This window comes from Ciona intestinalis, chromosome 12 (assembly GCF_000224145.3).
Source record: "Ciona intestinalis chromosome 12, KH, whole genome shotgun sequence".
NCBI lineage: Eukaryota > Metazoa > Chordata > Ascidiacea > Phlebobranchia > Cionidae > Ciona > Ciona intestinalis.
Window position 1 is genome coordinate 3,968,986 of NC_020177.2, and position 25,321 is coordinate 3,994,306.

At 34.0% G+C, this 25,321-nt stretch overlaps 2 protein-coding genes across 3 annotated transcripts in view; both read left to right on the forward strand.

The window, feature by feature from the left end:
* Positions 1 to 95: 95 nt before the first annotated feature.
* LOC100177180 (afadin) lies at positions 96 to 17,391 on the forward strand. 2 transcript variants are annotated; one of them, XM_018814348.2, is made up of 35 exons: positions 96 to 262; positions 528 to 726; positions 1,131 to 1,240; positions 1,548 to 1,715; positions 2,341 to 2,458; positions 2,897 to 3,054; positions 3,347 to 3,467; positions 3,873 to 3,991; positions 4,599 to 4,713; positions 5,109 to 5,266; positions 5,557 to 5,697; positions 5,935 to 6,004; positions 6,162 to 6,250; positions 6,543 to 6,708; positions 7,116 to 7,285; positions 7,836 to 7,981; positions 8,325 to 8,458; positions 8,800 to 9,026; positions 9,328 to 9,570; positions 9,896 to 10,046; positions 10,508 to 10,587; positions 10,867 to 10,992; positions 11,172 to 11,237; positions 11,640 to 11,713; positions 12,049 to 12,320; positions 12,489 to 12,562; positions 12,848 to 12,930; positions 13,183 to 13,822; positions 14,143 to 14,339; positions 14,576 to 14,666; positions 14,862 to 15,068; positions 15,177 to 15,250; positions 15,552 to 15,621; positions 15,811 to 15,947; positions 16,413 to 17,391. In XM_018814348.2, the coding sequence occupies exons 1-35, from the start codon at positions 173 to 175 to the stop codon at positions 16,588 to 16,590; spliced, it is 5,262 nt and encodes a 1,753-aa protein (XP_018669893.1). In that variant the 5' UTR covers positions 96 to 172; the 3' UTR covers positions 16,591 to 17,391. The 2 variants fall into 2 exon arrangements, with proteins under 2 accessions (XP_018669893.1, XP_018669894.1); XM_018814349.2 differs by having other exon boundaries at positions 12,851 to 12,930.
* Positions 17,392 to 17,957: 566 nt separating this feature from the next.
* Positions 17,958 to 25,321, forward strand: part of LOC100177182 (syntaxin-binding protein 5-like) — a 17,242-nt gene continuing 9,878 nt past the window's right edge. Inside the window, 7 exon segments of the mRNA XM_002127773.3 lie at positions 17,958 to 18,308; positions 18,551 to 18,648; positions 19,013 to 19,094; positions 19,508 to 19,608; positions 23,640 to 23,774; positions 24,186 to 24,333; positions 24,961 to 25,084. Of these exon segments, the coding sequence (XP_002127809.3) occupies positions 18,168 to 18,308; positions 18,551 to 18,648; positions 19,013 to 19,094; positions 19,508 to 19,608; positions 23,640 to 23,774; positions 24,186 to 24,333; positions 24,961 to 25,084 (829 nt within the window). The 5' untranslated portion in view covers positions 17,958 to 18,167.

Genomic DNA, 25,321 nt, shown 5'->3' on the forward strand with positions numbered 1-25,321 from the left:
GGCGATCCGTAATTGCTTATCTGTTATGATTTGAATTTTGAATAAACAAACAGTGTACGGCGCGCATTCCTTTACTCTAACCGGTACAGTTTTGTTTTTTCTAAGTAAAACAGATCAACTACAGCTATTAGGTGTCGTGGCTATGGTGTGACAAGTTTGGATTAACATAAAAATGGATAAAGAGCGCAAGAAATTATACAGTCTGGTTAAACAGTGGAATGAGAGTCGACTGGATTTGTTTTGCATTTCTGACCCTAGTGAGGTAAAACCTGTTCTTTATTTGCTAATTTTACTAAGAGAATCAGCTCTATAAACCCTTTTTTTGCCAAATTTTCTTTAAAAATGTGTTTATTTTTAGGTTGTAAACCTTCTTGTAGTATGGAAGTCCTATTTAAATGTTTTAATTTTGACTACATTGAATTTAAAAAGTAACAATAACATTTTACTTATAATTAAGGCTTATTTTGTTTACTAATGTGTAACTTTCCTATGTTGTCACTTCCGGAATCTTCTGTTACTTATTACAGAAACTTGAATTTCACGGCGTGATCAGATTTTATCACCAAGACTCCACTAATAACGGGAAATATGCCACGAAATGTGTGCGAGTGTCAAGCACAGCTTGTACAGTGGACGTTATCATTACTTTGGCCGAGAAATTTCGCTCTGACATGAGAATGTTGACCAAACCTAAATATGGGTTGTATGAAGTACATGTAGATGGAGGTACGTAGGATGTGGAAAGGTTGTTGTGCATTTTGTATTGAGCGTTTTTATATCTTTTTTGTGCATATTGTCACTGACCATCTTATCAATTTTCGGTGGTAATAACACCCTCTATGAATTCATGAAAAAGTAAACAATGCTATACCGCCTAATGCGAGACATATTGTCTGGAAATTCACAATCCAAGACATTAGTCAACGGGTTGGCCAGGACTTACTTTCATTATAAAACTTTGGAATATATTACAACATTCTTGGTAATTTAACAACTGATTTCAGGTACTGAATGCCAAATAAAAAGAGAATGGTTTTAGTAACTTTGAAAATGAAAGTTTTTGTTGCTATATATAAACAGTTCAGTGTTTGTGACCCTTTTTATAACTAACGAGTTTTTTTTCTTTATAGACACCAGGAAGTTAAAAGATGATGAGAAACCACTGTTGGTTCAACTTAACTGGGTTCATGATGACAGAGAGGGGAGGTTTCTTTTGAGGAATGAAGATAATAAGGGACCGGTATGTAACTTTTAGTGTATGTATATGGTAGGGCCTATAGTACATGTTGTTTTTATAAATGTAAAAAATTAACATTCTGATCTAGATGTCACGTGCTTCAGGGTGATAATATGTGGGTATTTTGGCTCATTTTGTAGCAGATAGTATTTCATGTAAAGTGGTATAACTTAAACAGATTTTATATTATAGGTCAAAAGGCCCTATATTATATATTTTTTTATTTTGCTAAATACCCTTATCAAAAATGCAGCAAGAGCATTTTTCTGACTGCACCACTTTTGATTAAATTATTATTTTCCCTTGTTAGGTTCAAGTCGGTGTTGGTTTATATGATGAAAGTGAGGACACAATAAAAGGATTCAAACTCACTCGGAATCTCACTAAGAGGGAAAAGAAACAGCAACGAAAAAACAAAAAACTTAACAACATTCAGAAGAAAAATACTGAAGATGAAACAAATACGAACACCACTGAGGTTGGTGGTTGTCTTGTTATACTTGGTTTTCATAGGATGGTTGATTGTAGGCTTTGTATATTTATTTGAGGTTAGGTCTATTGCCGTGGGTGCTTGGCTGTGTTTAGTTCAGTTACTGCTGTTTAAGTCTCACATTTAAGATTGAAAATGTAAAAGCTGATATCAGGTTATCATTTTAAAGATTTTTAATTTATTTGGGTTAAGATAAATAAATATAAACTTTTAAAATTATAGATAATTATTCGAAATAGTAACCAGGATTTTTAGTTACTAACTGCAGAGCTGTGATGAAATATTTTTTAAAAGTTGAACTAGTATGTACTATGTAGGTATATTGAGAGTAGAGTTACGGTAGTTACGAGACCATTTAAATCTTGATTATATTTCATTTAATTGCTTTGTTATCAGATTTCACTTATTGTTACAGAAGTTCTTCTATTAGGAATTCAACTGTGATTATCTGTGTTTGATTTTGTGATATATATATACTTGCAGAGTCAAAGTTTAATGTATTAAACTCATTAATTAATGGGGTTCCTCATTTTTGACAACAATGAGTGTAGCTGTATTTTATCAATGTCACCTCAGATTTACTTTAAATTTTAAAAAATCTATCAATAAACAGATTTCTGCTGTAAAACATCTTTACAACCAAGTACCTGAATCTACTTTCACACGAACGGTTTCGAACCCGGAAGCTGTGATGAAGAAACGACGAGAACAGAAGATGCAGAAGAGAGGGGGTAAGCACGTTGGTGTGATTGTGATAATTAGAGAGTAAATTGTCAGAAACAATACAGGGTTTTCCAAAAGTTGTAACATACAGTTTTAGGAGATTTAATGCACGTGTTGATGCAAGTTGTACAGATTTCTAGCATCTTCTATGATTAAGAAAATTGATATTTAATTGTATTTTTATAAAAATTTATATTTATATGTGATTTCTAGTAGGACACACTGTATACGCAAAACCAGTAACCTGATTAAGTTTTTCCCTTAAATATTTTGAGACTTGTCTCTGGTCTGCCTGTGCTAAGCATTTATTGTCACCTCTGTTTATAAGTGATGACATGTGGCTGCATTCCCTCCTCTAACATGATGACAAGTTCAAACTTTTAATTACTCTTGCCTACACATACCCAAATTTTGAAACCTTTTATAATATAGTCAATATGTTCCAGCGGACATTCTAAAAATCTACGGTGACAGTCTTAACCCAGAGATCCCATACAAGTCATTACTGTTGCTCCCTAGTGATAAAACAGATGTTGTGGTCCGAGATGCTCTTGATAAATACGGACTTGAAAAAGAGTCTTCCTCAGATTACAACATCATTAAGGTAAAATGAAGATTACTACTTTTTAAAGTTTTGTTTAATATTTTTATTGGTTTGACAGTTTGCATGTTCACTGTCAGTTTTATCTATGATGCAACCATGCAAGCCTCAAATTTAAGTTATGGAGCAATCAGACCTATGTTATTGGTCTCTGTCACTCTATCCATGACATATTTTTACCCTTAAAATGAAAGTATCCTCAATTATAGGAAAATTAAGTTTTAAGCTTTAATTTTTTACAATGTCGCACAAGATTTGAATAAAAAACATGACATGTATGTGTGTGTTTTTACAGATTGTACTTCCCCCGGGTTCGAAACCTGAGGAATGTTTTGAGGGGGGTTGGGGTCGTGAAGTGGCATTAGACAGCGACGAGTGTCCACTGACTGTCATGAAAAACTGGCAACCCCACCAAGGTATGTTGTACCATACAGAATAAGTTTTATACCATATGTTAACTCCTATGTCCTATTGAATGCGTTGACTTGGGACATCACCCATATAAAATAGAATGACATTATTCACACATAACTTATAAAGCTGTTAATGTTTGTAAAAACGAAATAAAATAAACACTTTCTCACGTTGTTACAGAGTTGTATAAAACAGAATACTCGTGTTGTAATGTATGTCGTTTTCCTGTCAGACGATGATCAAACAAGTTACATTCCTAAATGAAGAAATGACAGCGTTTTGTCCTAGCCTAGTTACAACCGTAGACCAAATACATGCCCCTACTATTTAAAACCTCATATTTGCCTTCATGTAACAAACATATTACTCTCATATAAGGTGCATAATAACATGTATATAAAACACAGGAACCCTGGTTTTCCAACTACGGAAACAACCACAGCGTATGAACGCTTCAAAGTTAAAATCATCCATTCGTAAACCTTCCGTTCAATCGACCGATCGCCAGTCAATGTCAGATAGTGATGTGAGTATTTAATACATGAATTGTTACACCATTTATTATAATGATATTGGTATTTAATACATGAACTGTTATACTACTTATTGTTAAGTTGAGCTAATAGACCAACTCTTATCTAACAAAATAGCACCCTTGGAGTGCTGTGCGATGACCTCACCCATATAGAATATAATTAATCTATTTTGCTTAGAAATGTTTTAAAATAAGACTCATGGCTCTTGGTGTAAACAAAACAGTTAGCTGAATAGTTTCACATGGAGATTTATTAGTTTTACGACCATACACCATAGCCAATAAAATTAGAAGCCCACTTTGTGCCTATTATCTAGCTAGTGTAAGACTTCACGTCGTAACTGCTTCAATAAAACTTTATTTCACAATAATGACATTGTTACAAAACTGTCATCGCCATAGTTGTATTTTACACATTTTCCCATTGTAAAACTAGATAGTTTTCTTTATTTAATATAAAATGATATACCCGTGTGCTCACAACTTTAAAAGAATATTGTCAAATGTTAAAAACAAGGTTATAAAATTAGGGATATTATGTACTAATGGCATCCATCTTACCCAACTGTAATATATAATTTTTTTGGTAAAATTTCAGGCAAAATCTGAAGAGATATCTCGTTACTCACATCCTGATTCAAGTGAACGACAGAAAAGAGAAAATACAAAGAAACAGCTGGTGACCCCACCCAAGCTGTTACAGTTATCTAAATGTAAGTTTAACTGTAAAAATGCTATTTGAATTTGAATAAGAAACTGACAATGTCTTTTTCTTCGGAAAGTTATATTTTATAGAATACAAGTCATTAGACTCGATTTTCGTCGGTTGCGTATTTTGTAGCACTTATTTTTAACTGTTATTTCTTTATGAGAGTTTCCCATTTTATGAACAATCGATAAGCGTCAGATTCGTGATATTTATTACAGTTATTTAACATTCAAAAGTTTTCATTACTTATATTGTTTTTTATTTCTTTGTCAAATTTTAAAGCTTTTTTTAACAACTATACAAAGACTAAAACTTTACAGGGTAATTCAATTGCATTTATATATATTTGCATTTACCTAAGCATTATCTTAAGATTTATAAAATACTTGTTCCACACAGCCCATGACAGTTGGATAGTCCACCCCATATCCCCCAATGTAACAGAGGTTGGTTGTAATCAACATAATGCAAAGTATGGACAGTTCATTCAACTACATCCAGCACCTGAGTTATACCCAGCACACTGTGTTATTACTAACATGGATGGTGTGGTAACGGTAAGAGAAACGCTGGACTTTTCTAATAAAATTTATATAACAGTTACTATAGAATTAGTGTAAAACTTTTCGAAGCAGTTTTTACAAAAAAAAAGCTTTAAACAGCCAGGAATGCCACATTTTAAAAAGAACTTGTCTGTTTTTTATTTTCCCTGTTTTAAAAGGTGAAAAAACTATTTACCTTCTTTTTTACTTTTGCTATAAACCGGTAATACTACAGTAATTTTGTCTCTATAAATAAAAACTTTATTTTATAAAACTATATTATTAGTCCCCATTTTCCTATGTAGGTTACACCACACGAGGGCAGTGGTAAGGTGCTCGTTAATGCGAAATTAATTGAAGAAACAACGATGTTATCGCACGAGGATATTGTTTCCCTTGGAAGACGAACAATGCTTGTGTTTTGTGATCCTGGACTTGAAATTGCTGTAAGTAAACTATCATTGTAGTGTGGTGATGGGCAACCATGCTGGGTTACATTCCAGGTCTGTGACTTGCTTCATCATAAGGCTGTATCCATGTAGAGTAGAATCTTGGTAGAGTTTATATTTCCCCTGCTTTCAGATTTTTGTGTCGGATAATTTTTTAGTCCCCCATCCTAATTTCCCATATTTCCACAGTCAATGGATTGATATTAAACATGTCGTTTTGATTTTTCTTCACAGATACCTGACATTCGTAGGAAAATGGACAGAGTGTCTTCTCTGCTCTACCCTGAAAAACAACCCCCAAAAAGTGAGTTTTAATTGAAACTTCAACATTAAAATTGGCTGCAATCTGCTACGGATTTTCAACTCTAAATAATAATTTCTCACTGAAGTTAACAGATATCTTCTCAAAATAATCTATAAAAATCAAAATGTTTACTTATTAAATTCTCTTCACTTTCCAGACATCCAAGGTTCCCCACACAAAACCAATCCAAATAAAAGCAGCCAACAAAGAAATTCTCGTTATGCCGTACCCCCCACACATGAAAATGTAAGTTTTTTTTCTCTGTTTGGTGTCAATTTGTTTAAACTGTGTTCTTGAACCGCCGACAAACAAATAGTCACCATATTAGAAATGAAAAAAATTCTAGATAGTTATATAATATGGACGCTTACTCAAAATATCAAGCATTTATTTCAACTCTCCAACCCTGTGTATTATAAAACATTCCAATTCCATAGTGTTTAAATTAACAAAAAGTTTCCTAAAAGACTTAAAATATACAAAACACGTTCTACAATTGTGGTTAACCTCCATGTAACAATGGCTATTATGACATCAGAATGAGAAGCGGAACATAGGCATGGAGCAATACAAACCAACTACATCTGAATACCAACAGCGAGGAGCACCTGGAAGGAACAAACTGTATTCACAGAGTGAAACAAGTGGGATGCCCAAGCAAGCTCCTCCATCACTGCCTGCCAGCATATCTGTTATAAGAGGAGGTATGTGAATTTGTCTGTGTGTGTTTTTTTAGATCTTTTAAAGAATATTTTGTGTGTTTAATACATCGGTATTTTAAAAATGCATAGTATATTGATTTATACAATAGAGTTAGTGGGTCGAGAATAAACATGCTTGAAGTTATTTATACTAATGTTATGCTCGGAGAAGCGGAAATAAATGCAATTAAAAACTGTACGTTACCTGTTGCTGAAATTTGTAACTCAGTGTTAAACTAATCGATAAATTTTATGATATGTATACTTTTATATTTGTATACAATACTTGGCAATTTGCATGGGTTGGTATGGGGTGTATAAGGCTAGATACCTTTGTATGGTGCGCAATAGAATATCTGTTTAATATAACTTATGTTCCTGCTCCCACAAATTATAAATAATCCACTCAGGTGAGAAGCAACTTCTGGAAAACATATTTTCTGTTGGTGGAAATTCTCTTCACTTTAAGTTATCACCTTCCTACACAAGTTATCTATTTATTCGAAGCTTGCTTCCTAATTATAACGAAGTGGTTTCTTACTTGGCTCTTATAACTGAGCTATTGGATCATGCTATTCAAGTTAGTATATCTACTTTTAAAAAAATTGTTCTTTACTCTATTTTGGCGGTTGTTATAGTGTGGCAGAAGGCATGAGGTGTATGAATACACCATTTTATCCTGTGTAAAAGGATACACCTGTGTTATAGCCAGACATATTATATGATAACTAGATTTATTAATATTATTGCGTAAGTTGTACCTGATTTTGTTTAGGCTTTAGGACGTCTCTAAATTTAGGTTTACAGTCCATGCAAGGTTCTGGTGCTACAAATTACCTAACAGACAAAATCCAAGTCTAGCAAATATATAATAAAATGTATATATTTTGCCTAAATGGGTTCGCCAGTCTTTAATTCAAATAGAATCTACACAAAACTTAATATATTGTCCTTTTGACACTGTCACCCAAGTTTTAAGCCCAGAATACCTAACTCCTCCAACCTTTTAGCTACAGAATACACTGATATCCTAGTTTTTTAAAAAATGTCGCACTGGTTTTTACAATAAGACTCCAGTTATAACTACAGAATGCATGACTCCTCTAAACCCCCTACCTTCTTTCTCACAGTTAAGCTCAACCTCAGTCACAGAACTGGCCTTCTGGATGGCAAACTCATCAGAAATCCTCAACTTTATGAGGCAGGACCTGGACTTGTTCCCAGTAACCTCTGTTGCACAGGATAAGTTTGCTAAAGCAGTTCAACTTGCTTTCAGGTGTTTTATATATATTTGTTAATTTTTTAAATGTGTTTGTGCAACTTTTTGCGCAAATGTCAAACCTAACTGCATTATGTATCGTATAAGAAGACACTTATGTTATACCTTAACAGTAAGCATAGGGTGCATAAATCTGTGTTTGGTGGTAATGGTATGTAAAAAGATACATGTTATAACTTGAAAGTAAGCATGGGGTGTATGAATGTGTGTCTGGTGTACAAAAAAAACACCTATGTTATAACTGGACAGTGAGCATAAGATGTCTAAACATCATGTGTGTTTGTTGGACAAAAGACACCCTGTTGTATACACATACATATAATAACCCTTCTCTCCACAGACACTTGGTACAATGCATGCAGAGCACCCTGTTTTCACTTATGCCGGCCTTTCTATCTGAATCAACAGATGATTTACCTGGTGGGGATACTACTGGGTTGAAACATCAGAAACACAGCAACCAACTTACCATGTGTAAGTAATATGCAACTAACTTTATTTGTATCTGCTTAACCACACTGTTGTATTACTATTTAGGTATATGCACCACTGTACCAGCTATGAATAAGTTATTTCCAGGGGTCACTAAGAGTATACCAACTTTCCTTAGGGCTTCTGAAGCTGTGTGTATCAAACTTGAAAGGTCGCTGAGAGTATACCAATTTTACGCAAATTACTGCATATAGTATAACATTAACCATGAGCGGTTGCGGAAAATTTTAGAAGATTGAAGGGGTTGTAGGCAAAAGTTTGTGAAGCTATGACGTAGTGCATCTTTATCCCGAAATTAAACATTATTTTTTTCTTTTCCACAGATGACATCCTTCACATGTTATCCTCTGCCATGTCTCTTCTTCGTCGATGCAGAGTAAACGCTGCACTCACAATCCAACTCTTCTCCCAGCTCTTCCACTCCATCAATATGTGGCTCTTTAACAAACTTGTGAGCAATGACTCCTCTGGGAAGATGTTGTGTTGTAGGGAATGGGGCATCCGGATCAGGACCAGGCTCGGAATGATTGAAACTTGGGCAGAAAAACAGGTGACGAATTTGTTTAAATATTTTCTGGGAATAATTAGTGTAGTTACGTTGTAATCTTTTTGTACAATAAAATTCTAATTAAATTCTTCTGTTTTTGGACGTTTGAATTTTTTTTCTAAACTAAAATGATTTTTTTTAATAATTTTCATTTGTACTGTTGTTTTTAGAGATTGAAAAGCCTATTTGCAAGGTAAAACATTCAGAATATCTAGTTTTATGCAAAAGACCAAACGACTATTACCTCCAAGTTTAATCAATAAAAGGTATCTTTTTCTTAATTATCAACTTTCTAAACTTCCAGGGTCTTGAACTTGCTGCTGACTGTCATCTTGCCCGCATAACACAAGCCACACACTTGTTACAAGCTCCTAAGCACTCAGCAGATGATATAGCAGCCATTAGTGGCACCTGCTTCAAGTTAAACTCACTCCAACTACAAGCATTACTAAGGAACTACCAACCACAGCTCAGTGATGGAGAGAAACAAATATCTCCAGAACTTATCGATAAAGTTGTTTCTGTTGCACAACATTCAGCAGATGAGGTATTATATACATTTTATTTTATCACAGTTACAAGTGTAAATACCATATATACTCAAAAGCACCCTGTATAATAGAATGAGACATGCTTTTATTACCATTTCTTTCCCATTTAATAGTAAAGAAAAATATTTACATAAATGTGTAACTGTAGGTTGTAGCACCAACACTCAAGAGAGGTGTTAATTGCAAAAAAACACAATTAAGAAATATGGAATTAATTTGGGTTGTAACAGTATCCCATTTTATCCCACAGTACTAATATCTGATTTCTGCGCCTAATTCCATACATAATTTTTTATCACCTTAAAATTTATGCTTCTTCAGCTCACAAAGTCCGATGGTAGGGATGTTGTCCTCAATGAAGATCCGGACCTCCAGCTCCCGTTTCTGCTCCCAGAGGATGGATACTCATGTGATGTCCTCCAAGGCGTGCCATCCGGACTCACAGAGTTCATCAACTCATACAGATACGAAGGTAGAAGCATTGAGATATCTTTATTATTATTTTTAAACAAATTATTGCACAATTACGAAGTATTGAGATATCTTTATTATTATTTTTAAACAAATTATTGCACAATTACGAAGCATTGAGATATCTTTATTATTATTTTTAAACAAATTATTGCACAATTACGTTGTGTTGTGTGGTTGATGAAAACACTTAAAAGTTAAGAACAAAATTAAGACAAATTTTAATATAAAATACAGTATGAAAGCAGGATTGTTGAGATTGCCTATTCTTGCTTTTTAAACTATTGCAGGAAAGGGTTATAAAAATCCTGCCATACACCAATTTATAAGTAAAAGTTTGAACGAGTGAATATTCTAAGCAATATGATTTATACCTGTTGGTATGTAAATTGTCTTCTTTTTGACGATGAAATATGATATTCACTTATGTTTTATGTATCTAATACAACATACTATACACAGTTGAAGATTTCCAAATAATTTCCGACACTTCTGGTTCATGGACTGTTCATTTCACTCACGCCATGCATCCTATTGAACAGGTGGGTTGTTGTTATTTATGTAGGATGTGGCAGTGATGTAAGAATGAATATAATGTGTGTAAGAGGTTATGTTATTATATAAGATATATAACTGACCTTAATCTATAAGAAGACACCTATGTTATAAGTCAACAGTGAGCATGAGATGTATGAATGCACAATGTGTGTCTGGTATAAGAAGACACTTTAATTATGTTATAACTTGACAGAAGAATATACCCACACAATACCTCGACAGTGAGCATGAGGTCTACTTTATTTAATCCAATTTTTATGCAGAACCGACAAGCCAGCATACAACCATCCCACAGTAGTTCGGATGTTAAGTCCCCAAAGCCCGAAGTAATCTCGGTTATGCTGAACAAAAGATCTGGAGGCATGGGGCTCAGTATTGTGGCTGCCAGGGTAAGATACCTAAATTAGAAAAATATAGATTCCCAAAAACTAAAATATGAACTAAAAATGTCATATTCCAAAATAAAACTTTTTTGCATCCAAATGATTCGAATATTATTAAAAAAATAGATAGAATTAACACCTTTACCATGTAACTTCTTTGGACATTACTTAAACACGTGATTCAGGGTTCCAATGAACACAAACTAGGAATCTACATTCGATCTGTTGTAAAAGATGGAGCAGCAGATCTGGTAAGTACTATACATTAACATAGATGACAAACCTAGGGTGGCAGGCCTATTCTTCCTCTGTATTAATCAGGGAACAGAATAATAAATAAGTTAATAAAATAAATTCCATGAATCTTATCCTGATCTGGTGCTTATAGAGCTTGTCGATTCTTGTGTAAAGAAATACAGTCAGGAGCTTGTGCTATGAAAACGTAACTGACAAAAATCAAGTTTAACTAACTTTATACTATAACATATATATATGGCATTGTCAGCCTCTTATTTACATAGAAACACATACCTTAGGTTTGTTTTGCAGCATCCAACTCTCTACCCCCCCTACATTATTAAAACTTTGGTGCCTATGTTTAGTTTAAATGATAGTTTCCAATATAATATTATTGTTATATTTCTAACCCACAGGATGGAAGAATACAAGCAGGTGATCAACTACTGAGTGTTGATAATAAATCATTGGTTGGACTTGACCAAGCGAGGTAATTGGATTTTTAAATAACTTTACATTTGAGTTACATCAGCAATAGTAGTAGCGAACTCTTCCAATGTTATCTTAGTACTTCTCTTCTGCAGAAGCTTATTAGTTACAGCTGGTTATATATAGCCTTATTTATTTGACCACCATATTGATCATTATGGTAACTGTAGGCTTTCATCGTAATATCCTCAGGTAATATTTCAATATGCCTAAATCCTAGTTTCCCTGGCATGTTTTGTTGTAAGCCTCACCCATCTTGGACCATACGGATACCTTCATTCATAAAATATAAGCTAATTGTGACATTCATTTAACGAGTTGTAATATTCTCCACAGAGCTGCTGCTTTGATGATGGACACTGGGAACTTCATCACTCTACGTGTTGCGAAACAGGGGGCTATTTACCATGGCCTTGCTACCCTCATTACCGAGCCATCACCCCCTATGTCCCACAAAATCTACGCAAACCAGGGGTGGAATGGGGCTTCCCCTACTACCCCACGTACCCAGCCACCCCAGGATGTTAAATTTCGGAAATTTCCCGAGAAATCTTCGCTTTACGATACAAAGAAAGGGTCAGTGGTGAATCAGTCAACACCAGATCTTAGTAAGTTGGATTTATTTAGATAAATCATATACAGACACTTTATACAAATATATAGCATACGGTAGTTCGGGGTAAGACGGATGCCATTAGCATATAATGTCCAACATTTCCTAATTGTGTTTTAACAATACATTATTAATGTTAATAGTGATGTTTATATCAATGCAGATGAAGGAAAAATTGGTTCAAGTCATTTTGAAAAGAATTACCCTCGTACAGCAATGTCTATGATTAGTTTACAAGTAAGTGGTCCGTTCCTTAAACCAGTTACTATTTGTAGCCAGATTATTCACATAGGGTGTCATAATTGATCCCAGCGAATACTTGCATATTTTAAATGCGTATGAGTGTATTGTATATAGTCTTATGAGATTTAACATCATACCCTAATGATGTCTCCCCCATATGACAAACTTCTACTATGCCTGTCAGCAAAAGCGCATATATACCTATAAAAGTTGGTAACCACTGGGAATAGGATTTGGAAACACTGGTTTAAAGATTATGTAATCCATGTATTATTCCAGCAGGATGATAGAATGAATTACAACAACCAGAACGGAGTAAAACGTTACAGTCCTCAGAACAGAGTAGAACGACATGACAACAGGTAATATTTGTATCTTATTTTCAGTCTTTTCTGAAGTATGCAGCTTTGTTGTGTGCCTGGTATTGTATTACAGTTTTATCTTAAAAAGAAATTGAAAAATATCTTGTTTTAATGTTTTTTGATGAAAAAAAACTTTCATTGTAATTTAAATTTGGTAACTAAACTGTCCTAGTCATACTTTGTGTTTTATACTGTGATTTTTAAAGATATACAGTGTTTCCAATATTATTTGCTGATTTGATTTACACTCAGGCCCACTAGCTACATTCAATCCACTTTGCGATCGCGTAACACTGCTCCTGTTTTGGTGAGCACAAGGAGGGATGGAGGAGAAGAGGGAGCAGAAAGAGGAGTGAGAGTGGGGGGAGTGGGAGCACCAGGAGGAAGAGCATTTCAAAAGCATTCATCTCTTGACAACCCAAATTATGATAACGTCCCATCCATTCGAGACAATTCAATCCACAGTCCTAAGCATTCTGAACCAGAGATCAGGTCCTACAGGGAAACAAGCCAGCTGAGGAGTTATACCACAAAAGTGCCAACCCACTTTTCAGAGCCAAGTTCTCCTGCACGAAAAGCGACACCTTCCAATTTAACAGCAGCACAAATCCTAAAATCTAGCATTAAATCTGCCAAGGCTCAGGAGAAGCAAGGAGAAAGAGGTGGGAAACCAAGAATGTCAGCTCAGGAAGCTCTTTCTCCACGTGTAGCAACCTACAAAGCAAAAACCCAGAAGTTAGCCGCTGAGGAACCCCCACTACCCCCACCACCACAACCACAGGAGTTGGAAATGCTGGTCAAAGAAATCAAACAAGACAAATCCCAGGCATCAAAGACATTGGGTCGGCCGTTTAATGAGAAAAAAGAAACAAAAAGACCTCCAAAGTCAAAGGTAACTTGCATTGCTGTTATTTTGTTTATGTGTGGTTTGGCACTTTTTTGTTTCATAACTAATAATTTCTTAACAACATTATAATAATATTACGCGACTTACAGTTAATCATATGCATAAATTTTAAACTTAGAATATTATTACATAACTTGTAATATAAAGTATACATAACTTAGTTATAATATTATTATATGACTTACAATATTTTTTTCCAATCGAATGGACTGATAGAGTAATATACCAACTCAGGTCTAATTTCCAATCGCCCTGGCTTGCCTCTTTTAGGATCTCACCCTTAAAATTTGTTTTTTTTTTGCCAGGCATCCCAACTTCCAGATAGCAGCAAATCCTCCACTCTCCCTCGTCATTTCAAGTCCTCCTCCTCCTCTCCATGGGCTAGGGATGATAGGGAGAAGAGGGAGCAGGCGATCCAGGAGGAGCTTAATTCACTCCGTGATGAGGAAATTGAGGAATTAACTGCAAGAGGAGATTCTTTGAATTCTTTTGAGAAAGACAGGTTTGTATAGTGTGCGACCACTTTGTGATGGGGTCGTTTGTTTAAATTCTCAGGGTGGTTCTGTTTTGTATAGGAGTGTCTAAGAATATGTACATTAGGGGTTTGCACAACAGTTGTATTGAAGTTTCCTATACTGCCTATTGTTTAAAAGTGTCTTGTTGAGAATAATTAAAATAAGGTTAAGAAAAAATAATCTTTAAAGTCTATTATAGTTGATTTGAATCTTTTTGTTTTAGGTTGAAGAATTTGCTCCAGGAGAAAAACTTCCAAATGCGAGTCCAGGAGGAAAGATCTCGTTTGTTTTCGGATGATGATTTGTCAGGAGAGGTGAGCAGGAGATAACATCATGTATCTTATAATGCTGACTTAAGGATTTTTCAAAAAATTCACAACATAAGCCTATTTATGGAAACAGATAAAAAAGTAGAAAGTTCATATTATCTGTTCAAAAATATCTAAAGAAACAATTCATGAAACACTTTGTAAATTACAAAATTTTGAATTTTTTACTGTATTTTCAAGGATTGCATCCCTGATCGCCCGGATCGAGACCGGATCATCCAACTGGAGGATGTGCAAGCTCAACGTGATGCGGCGAATAAGGAGAAGATGGATGAATCTGTGATGACTCAGCAACCCCCAATAGTGACTCAGCAACCAGTGATAACTCATCCACCAGCAGTGACTCCGCAGCAACCACTAATGACTCAGCAAAGCCCAAGGATGAACGTAAGTCAAGTTCCAATTCACAGATTTCACACCACGTTAAATCTTGCATAGACTTTGTTTTGATATGGTTATTTAACTGTTGAACCGTAAACTTATGCTTTTCTCCAGGACAAGACTTACACGTCTGCTTTTTCACCAACTTTCTCTGTTCAAAAGAATAACCAATTCAGGAACAAAAGCAGGTTGGTTACTTTTCAAATGCCCTCATATTAAACCTGTATTCCTTTTCTTTGTGGCTTACTTAAGAGGCATTCTGTTCATATATAAAGTGCTAAACCCCGGTTACCTGGTCTACTGTATTGTATGGTCAATTTATTTCAGTACATCTCACTTAACTGGTTTAAGTAAAAGCTAATCTTGTATCAGTTAACCAGTTAAAACTGAACGGTTAACAGTTTCAGAAAAAAAGGAAAATCCATAGCCCTTAATAACCATACATATAGAATAGAAATATCAATTTATGTTGTGTTTCGAACACCACAGATCAGGCCCACGTCCAATATCTGATGGATATCTTTTGTCAAGTTCGATCAACCATGATATTACTGATGAGGTAAGAATATCTAAAATTATCTTAAACTTCTTAGTTTCTTCTTTTTTAGTTTAGTAAAACTTTTAGGTTAAAAATTAAAGAGGTTATAGTTAGGAATTTAAAATTATGCAGAACAAAGAAAAATGTTTCAAAACAACAATAAACTGTGAAGTTGCAGAGCTTTATTTAAAAAAGTGTCTTTTTTAAAAGGTTGATGCTCCCACCACTCCGAGGACACTCACAAACGCGCCAGTCAACTTTGTACCTTCCTCTTCAACCCCAGGGGTTATTGGGGCACAAGAAATCTACAACGACCCGCGCTCAAAACGTGAAGTAACTATGAGAAGGTGAGTGTTACTCTACTTGTATTTTACTTGTATTTTAGATCTTGGGGTGAGAATTTTGCTGACCAACGTTTTGACACTTCTTCCAGGTCGTCTTTATTGGGGTAAAATGTATAGCTATGCCTGGTAGCAACATTATATAGTATATTAGTATAGTATACAGTGTGGGTCTTACTTATTAATCCATGGCAGTTTTCAAAATCTTGTTTAATATAAGAAAAAAGGTGTGTTAGTTAGGAAAGTTTTCAATACAATAAGTGCTATTTTCCTGATAATAATCCAACTGTTCAAACAATCAAGTAGATTTTACTACAGCCCAGTTTTGTGTATTATTTGTAGTTGTGCGTTTACCGTTTGTGGACAATAGGCTACCTGTTACGAGGCCTTTAGTTTACACAGACGTTAAACAATCAAGTTACCCCACCCGTGTTTACACACGTGTCTTTAAACTACAATTCAACTGCCCAGGGAACAAGCAACTCGACAAAGAGCTCCCGACCCTTCTAAAATGACTTTCAAAGACCGACAACGACTGTTTCAAGCTGACCGCAGCAGCCCAGTGAACAAACCACGATCTTCAAGGAAATTGTTGGAAATTGAGCAGAAACTACTGGCAGAGATGACAGATGATTATTCACTCAAATAAAACTAGAACATCTTGTAGTAAAGTCAATGAAATGCCTTTATTTTTGCTTCCCTTTAATGAAATAATGGCACTAAAGTGTGGTGAAAATGTGTACACGCTCCGAACACCGCTGGTACTTTTTGTAAATTTCGTTATTTGTTTTCTAAACATTATTTTGTACGACACACTTGTAGCAAAAGATATACGAATGTTCACCAACCTTATGTATATGTGTGCTAATAGTAACATCAAAATCGCCTAAAATGAGATCTAATCAATGTGTTTATCAGTTCCAATTAGAATATCGCTTCCAGTACCCCTCTATATATTAGTTACACATTTGTTGTCATTTCTCCATCTATCTATTTTCATCCTGCATCTAAATTAGTGATATTTCTATCATTGTGGCTTCCCTATATGAGCTTTCAATTCCCTGAGAATTCTAGAGAAATTGTTGGTTATATTTTTAAAGTCACTTTGCACCTGGGCTTACATTTTGCTTTAAACACGACGTCATACATACTGCAGTGCACTTACGGTCACGTGGGAACTGGCACTTCATTGACACTACCTCCATACCCAAAAAACGGTGCTTGATTTTCACAGCATTAATATTGCTGTATCAGTACGAAATTATGACCAAACTCTCCAGACGTTTTAAATTTGTACATTGCTTATTATGTTTCTTTCTGTAATTAGTTAATTCTACTAATTGTGGTGCTCCAATCGCCGGTGCTCTCATTGTGCCCCTTTAATTTTTTGTACCCTACTTTTTAAACAATTGTGTTTCCAGTAATAAAGCGCTGTGGCCACGACTCACAATCTGGCGTTTTTCTTTAAAAAGAAGTATGTTTTTGTTTCTTTTTTATCGTGTCGCTCTTTCCACGCAGGTTAGCGTGACAAAAATCAAGTTCAGTACAGTTTAGGTGGTTCACAACTAAATTTATAGTTAGACAACTAAATTTATAAGCTAGAGAAATGTACGGTTATCCTACAACCTAAAAGGGCAAAAGAGGTAAATTAACGGGGACGATATTTATTTAATTATGTATCATGTTCGGGGATTACATTGTATGTTTATTTTTCGCGCAACGAAAGTGAAGCGGCGTTCTACATGCTCTCTTTAAAAACCGCCTGTTTGATTAATTTCGATTTTCCTGCATCGATGTTACTTCCCCATCAGCGTGCTCTGCCACTGCCACACTTGTCAGCTCGCAATAAAACGTAAATATTGGGAATCGTGTGTAAAGGCAGCCGGAGAAAATACCAAAGTATGCAGAACGTGACTTGACCGAGATTTAAAGTTTATTTTAACGTAGGTGTGTGTGTGCACGAATGTGGTCATTACGCTATGTGAAATGTGATCTGAATCATAAAGTATTTTTGTACAGAAGTATATGCAGCAAAACCTTATTTGTTAAAACAGGCACTTAGAAGTTAGACCATTCCTGTTCATAACAAAATTTTGGAAACTGTATAAAAACGAAAATTACGTATTTTTTCGTAAAGACAAATGCTGCAGAAGAAAGAAGTTTTGATTTCTGGCAATATACATACAAACAGTTCGTTATTGACTTTGTTTATGTAATTTGGTTAAAATGCCAAGAGTAATTTTCAAGCGAGTTTTGGAAGCTTTGTCGGGCAATACATCTTCCAGTTCATCCGGAGGGAATTCTTCAAATCATGTTGAACCAAACTTTAGTTCAGATTTGAGTACGGACCAATTTCAACCTTATAAGGTAAATTTGAAATAATATAGAATGAGTTCTTACCCAACTAAAGGACATTTGAGTCCATCTATATTATAGTAAGTATTGTACTGACGATCTTATGTAAATATTTAATATTGTATCTACTTTTTTAGTATATGTAGCCTATATAGGCCTATGATAACTGTTAATTTGGTTCTTGACAAAAATTTAGCAGACACAATACTAAAATTAGTGTAAAAACTGATTAAATTACAATTTGTCCAATCCAGATTGCAAGACATGGCTTTCCATACCGGCCTACAGCATTGGCTTATGATCCAGTACAAAAGCTTCTTGCTATTGGAACATATACTGGGACTATTCGAATGTAAGCAAAAAACGTAGTTGCCTACATAAACCAGTGACAGTGATTCTCAATGCTAAATAATGATATTGTCTTCAAAAAATTTTACGTTTTGTTTTTGAAATAATAAGATGGAATTATTTTTCTCATTTTTGTACTGTCTTTTCTCACGTTTTTTCTGTTTTTTCGTAAGAACTTAAATCATACATGTGCAGAATTTGATGTGCTACTGCTTGTGTCTCTCTTAGGCTTTGAAATCATAAGGAATGATCATACATTTTATACTGAACTAATGGATCATATTTTTACCTATAAAAAATCAGAATATTTGGTGCACTGTCATTTATTTCATGTAATTTTTATTTGCTAATTAACTTTTTTATTTCAGTCTTGGTCAGAGTGGCGTGGATAGATACATAGCTCATGAAACGGATAAACCCGTCATTAAACTTATATTCTTAAACAACCAGGTACAGGATTTAATTATTAAGTGTGTGTTCTAAGGGTGTACCATTACTTGTATAGAGTTTGTAATTTAGAATGATTGTAGTTCATGCTTTGAAGTAGCACAGAGAGTATCACTGAGGTTTATTTGTTTACTTATGTTATGGCCTAAAGCAAATGGTTGCTCTAATCGTTAAAGAGCTATCATCAAGGTTTTAAAAGGCTTGATTTCAATGTCTATATAAAGGCACTTTAAAACGAAGCCACTTCTAATGTAAACATCAATAAAACTTCAATCTGCTGTAAAAATTCTACCTTCTGATGTGGTATGATTTATTTTTTTGCACTATTTCATTTTTTGATTTCCTTTACATTTTGCAGTAAAATAATAAAAACATAATATTTGCATAATTTTTACAAAGAACTGATTTTCACTCAGGGTGCACTAGTATCTGTGTGTGCAGATGACACGATTCATTTGTGGAACTTACGACAGACACAACCCGCAATCCTTCACTCTTTGAAATTCAACAGAGAGCGGTAAGTGGTATTTATAAGAGCTATTTATAAGTTGTTTTGTCATTTGGAGAACATAATCTGCTGTGCAGACAATTTCTGCGTAAGCTTTATTTATATAAGGGATTTAGTCTAGGAGTTTGCTAACACAATCTATCTGTTACATTGTTTTTTTATCGCTGTTGTGCTTGGGCAACATTTAACCCGTTTAATGTTTTTAAGTGTGGATCTAAACTGGGTTTTGCGCTTTATTTAGTTGCAACACCTGTCAACTTAAATGTGTCTAATGTACCAGACTTTTTAATAAAAGAAAGTCCTATATTTCTCAAATTTTAAAAACAATTTTTTGTGGGGTTCCAGAAGAAAACATTATTTACCAAAAAATAAAATTAAAAAAAAACACAAATATAACAAACTTCTAGTACCTTTGTTTACAAAAAACATAACAAGTTAAAACAAATGTTGACGTGTGGTTTATAACGTCAGCTGTAATTTGACTAACGTCACCAAAGCAGGGAAGTGTATACAGCCCCTATGTTAGCTGTTTACGTCCGTAACTGAATCATCCATGTGCGTGTATGATGTGTTTGGTTTTATTGCTGAGTGGTACGTTGAATTAGTCATTGAAAAAACAATTATTAGGATTGCCTCAAGCACGTGTTATGTGTAGAAGTTTATTTTGATAGGATTATTTTATATATATATATGGTAATTTTGTTCATATTTTATTGTTGAATATTTTGGTTATAGGCATGTTGAAAATGTTAAAAATTTTTGGGAGTTTTTTAATGATATTTTTATTAATTTAAAAGTAAGCGCAATTATTAATTTACCTGGTCATGATTAAATTCAAGTTAAAAAAATTCAAGTTGGCTAATTTAAAGTAATTAATGAGTATTCATTTCGAAAAAGCATATTCTGTTCCAGTGAACTGTAGCAATAAAATGCTAGAGTTCACTGGAACAAATTAAAATTCAAAAGTTTAATATCCACGCTTCGGTACACAATGCATTGGTGCATATTATGGATTTGTGACATCCAATGTCTACATGACCAAATACTTTCTGCCTGAGTAACCCGGTGGTTGTAATGGCAACTCTGGCATGAATTACAAATTCCCCAGCATGCTTCAACATTCAACTAGAATATATACTGTTGCTTCTAGGCATATTATACTTGCATTTTGGCTCTTTCAGCAAGAATTTTACTGACAGCAAAATTCTTGCTGAATGAGCCAATATACAAGTATAATATGCCTCAACCATATAGAATAAAATCTATTTGTTTGTAAACAAAATTCCTACAAAACAGCATTTTATCAATAACAGGTGTCACTCAATTCATATTTAATGCTGTTGTGCCGCTATCTCAATTAGTTAACCACATTCTATCATTAGAAAGACTATCTCATGTTCTATTCGCAGTATTGTTATATTATTTTCACCTCATGTTTTATCATCATAAAACCACAGGTATATAATATTGCAATTGTTAAACGTGTGGTAACCATAATATAGACAAACCTTTTTTTGCAATTGGTGCAGTTTTTATACTAATAATTATGACAAATGAGCATATAGATATTTTCCCCACTGCCTAATTAGCAAGTAACATTAAACCAAAGGAACTTCTCCCTACACAAGCGTGTGTCTGGGTATGACGAAAACATTATGTTTATATAAATATCATATGATTTGCACATATTCTTTATCAATTATTTTATTGAACGAACATCTCATTTATAAGAGGAAAACGAATGTATTTAATGGCTGTAGCTTTAAACTCACCCACCAGGTGCGATTGAGTTAACTAAATACCTTGTGTTTGTTTTGTATTGATTTTTGTTGTGGATTTACGGGCTGTGCCATCAAATAGCTCTGCTGTTTCTATTTAATGTGATGAGAAAATGCCAAAATTTAAAACATTGTTCCTGGTTTTTTACCTGTATCAAATTTGTGTTCTTACTTGTATAAAAAGAAGATTGTTCTAATAATTGATATACATATACCACGTTACCAGTTGGCAGTTGCTTTGTTAGTGAGTAAATAATATTAGAATAAGCGGCAGACAAATCTAATAGTATTTTAAAAAGTCCAGTTTGCGCAATGTAACTTGATAACTTATCCTTACCAAATAACTTATAATATTCCTGTTTATTTAAAACACCCACAATTCCAAAACAAGCAGACATTTTCATTTTTTTCATATTTTTATAAAAGAGGCTTTGAGGTATATATACCATTTCTGTCCTACATCTCTTCAAAAGATTGATTGTGGTTTTGGCTCAAATTTCACCAATCTATTTGTACAGGTACACATGCTATCTGTCTCCCACAGTAATAGCTGTTGAACTACAACGCCTGCTTATGTCTGTTTGTGTTTGAATATTTAACATTAACATTTGTTTGCCGAGTTGTCAGAAATCTTTTCACCGAAGGTGCCGTGTAATTTAACAGCGGTCTGTTCATTTCCTAACATTTGTTCAGTGTGTTGAACAGACAACTGTGTTGTTCTATTGAATGAGTCTTTTACTAAACATATGCCCAAACCCCAAAAGCCAGCAGACTATTCTAGATATATTTTTCGTCTGTAACCAGAAAAATGTTAACAACCATGTAAGATTAACAAATTTCCATATTTTAAAGTTATAATAATGCAGTAACCATTTTATAAATATACGCATATACATATATATCGGGAAGTTTTAAAACCTTGTAAGTCGTGTGGGACATTATGTTCATTCTTTACTGACTGAGAAACAGTTGGCGTATACTTACAAGACACAGGCAGCTATAATACCTTGTTACACGCTGGCCATGCTCCAAAAACCTCATTTCCTGATCAATAATTCCAATATCAAACCCAGCTTGCAAAGGGAAATGGAAATCATACACAACCTAGTAAATAATTGGACTTTGATTACTTTTTTATTACAATTTTGCATTGGGTGTAACTGTGTTAAAATTAATAATAAAAATTTAACTTGGTATTTTCATAAAACTGTAATTAAAAAAATACTAACTTTTGTGTTTTAATTTTTTACAATTTGGTTGTTTTTTGAAGAATACTTATGTTGTATGAAGGTGCTGCCCGTTTCCCGTCACCTTAGATGTCTTTTACTGAGGGACCATGTTTTGTCCTTTCTAAATTTTGTTCTAATTGTTGATGCTTATCCTGAGTGGCATTATCTCTCCTTCTCCCTTGGGTATAAGCTTGTCTTTTACTTCTCAAGCTTTCAATCCATTTTAAATTTTCCTAATTCTTGAATAATTACAATTGTAATAATAATATATAATAATTGTATTTGTCTCTTCGGTAACGATAGCAAAGCTTGAAAAAATTTGAAACGAAAAGACAAAGCTATAGTTGTTAAAACATGCTAACAGTTAAAAACATATTTATGTTTAATTGGAAGAAAATAAGTGTGGTCGCTGCACCTTGCAGTTATGTATGATATGGGTTGTATTTATTTAGGCAAAACATAAGACTTTTGCATTGATTTAACTTTTGTTCATTTCCTCTGTAATGGCAGGAACTAATTTATTCATAAGAATAACAATAGCCTGAGTATAATTGCACTGTGACGGGCTTGTCTAATCAAATGCAAAAACACAATAGTCTTAATGCACAAGGAAGTAAACCCATCTTCACCCGATAGCAAATTATTTTATTCTGGTTTCCGAAAACCAGAACCAATGAACTGTGGAGTATTTTAACATTCACCAATCACCTTGTTTTTACCCAAAACATTATTTGAAAGCTGCACTTTTCTTGCAAAAACATTTTTTCAGCAAAGATACCAGTAATCCTTGTATTTTTATGTCAGCAATTTATATTATGCATTAAACAATGGACGTGCAATCTCAGAAATTGGAAATTTTCATTTTATTGTTTTTGCATTAAGTTTGCCCCAAAACATCCTTCTAGAGATACTTGACAAGCTTTAGTGGTATTTTACCCTTTACCTGTATAACCACACACAGTGTACATCCCTGTGATGTTTATTCCTGTGTTAATATTTCATGGCATGAACTTCCAGCACATTTCCTCTTTAGAATAACATGCACCTACATCCCACACGGAAGCAAATGGCTTTACATTGGTACAGACAAGGGTAATGTTCACTTGTGTCATGTAGAATCCTTCACGCTATCTGGTTACTCAATCAGTTGGAATAAAGCAATTGAACTGTAAGTTGTTTGATGTGTTTTTATAGCAATGGTCGCCAACCTTTTATACAAACTGCACCATACTGTGTGTAAAGTTGTTTAGCATTTATAATAATCGAACACAATGTACTATTCAATAGAAACATCTCCAAATGATTTAAATCGTTTATCTAAGTTTGCATTGGTGCGATTTAAACTGAATTTTCTACTGTAATTAATTGTAGTTAATCTGGTAAGGTAAGGCCATATCACACACATTTTAACAACATTAGCAAAATTTTGAACTTGCCACAATTGTCAGCAGCAGAATTATCGATAAAAACAACCTTTATCACAGTTTTATTTCATAATGTTAAAACATAACAGTTAAGAATTAAAATTTGCATATTATAAAATTTATCCGAAGCAGTCACTTTGCCTTTTTCTTGCTAGTTCCCAAAAGAGCCACCCTGGTCAAGTGATAGAAATTGCGGAAAATCCATGCAATGAGTCTCGGATTATAATTGTGTTCCAGTGTGGTACCTTCGTCCTATGGGATTTAAAACAAAAAGAAGCACTACAACGTTATTACTGCAACAATGTAGGGTTTTATTTACAAATAATGGGTCTTAGTAACCAATAGAATTCTTTTTAGGTCGCTTGTTTTTGTAAAACAAAGTATTGATTTTATTTAGTATTGCATTTCATGGGTTTACCATTTCTGCAGCAATACACCAATACCTATGCTATAATTAAAAATATGCTTGTGTCAAAAACATTTTGGCCACTGACCTAGAGGCCTACCTTTTATAAAAACTATGTTTTATTAATATAATTTCATTGAAGAAACCTTTTATAAATTGATTCAGTTTTAACCCTCCAAACAATAAAGCTCAGTTATTCTATATATATATATATATATACCCTTTTAATTCGTAAAATTTGTGGGCTGATTATTCGGCAAACACAAAATTATGGGTATGTTTTAGTAAAAAGTTTTGTCTGCCGTGCAAGAAAATGCTGAATTGCTGTAATTTTTTTAAATTTGTATTTATTTTTTTAAAAGTTGTATTATGCCTATAAACAGGGTAATGGCCAATCCATGTCTAAATCCTTGGACCCATGGCATGTCACGCTTTTGGACCTCATCAACTTAGAATAGAATGCATAGTAGCAATAATACTTAGTTTTGAAATGAATAATTCCAATATCCATGTTCCTCCTACAGACAATCCACCATGTATGTTGGCACCATGAAGGGAAACAGTTCATGTGTTCTCACAACGATGGCATTATAAGTCTGTGGAGTGTTTCAAATAAAGATAAACCTATATCATTCCAGAGGCCACATGGTGAGCTGTGTTTAATTTTGCTTCATATTTAGTCTGAACTCTTTGGGTTAGGATCTGGTGCTACGGAATATGTAACAGACAAAAATTAAGTTTAGCCATTTGTATAATATAGGAGATTTATATTTCGCCTAAATTCCATTGTCAGTTTCTAATCTCTATTTCAAATACACAAAGTGTTTTGAAATTTGTTAAAACCTGGTACATATAAATACAAATGTGCTAACATTTTATGGATAC

Coding starts and splice junctions, on each gene's coding strand:
- LOC100177180 (XM_018814348.2), top strand. CDS start 173: ATGGATAAAGAGCGCAAGAAATTATACAGTCTGGTTAAACAGTGGAAT. Junction 9,571..9,895: donor CACAACATTCAGCAGATGAG/GTATTATATACA, acceptor ATGCTTCTTCAG/CTCACAAAGTCCGATGGTAG. Junction 15,948..16,412: donor CGTGAAGTAACTATGAGAAG/GTGAGTGTTACT, acceptor TCAACTGCCCAG/GGAACAAGCAACTCGACAAA.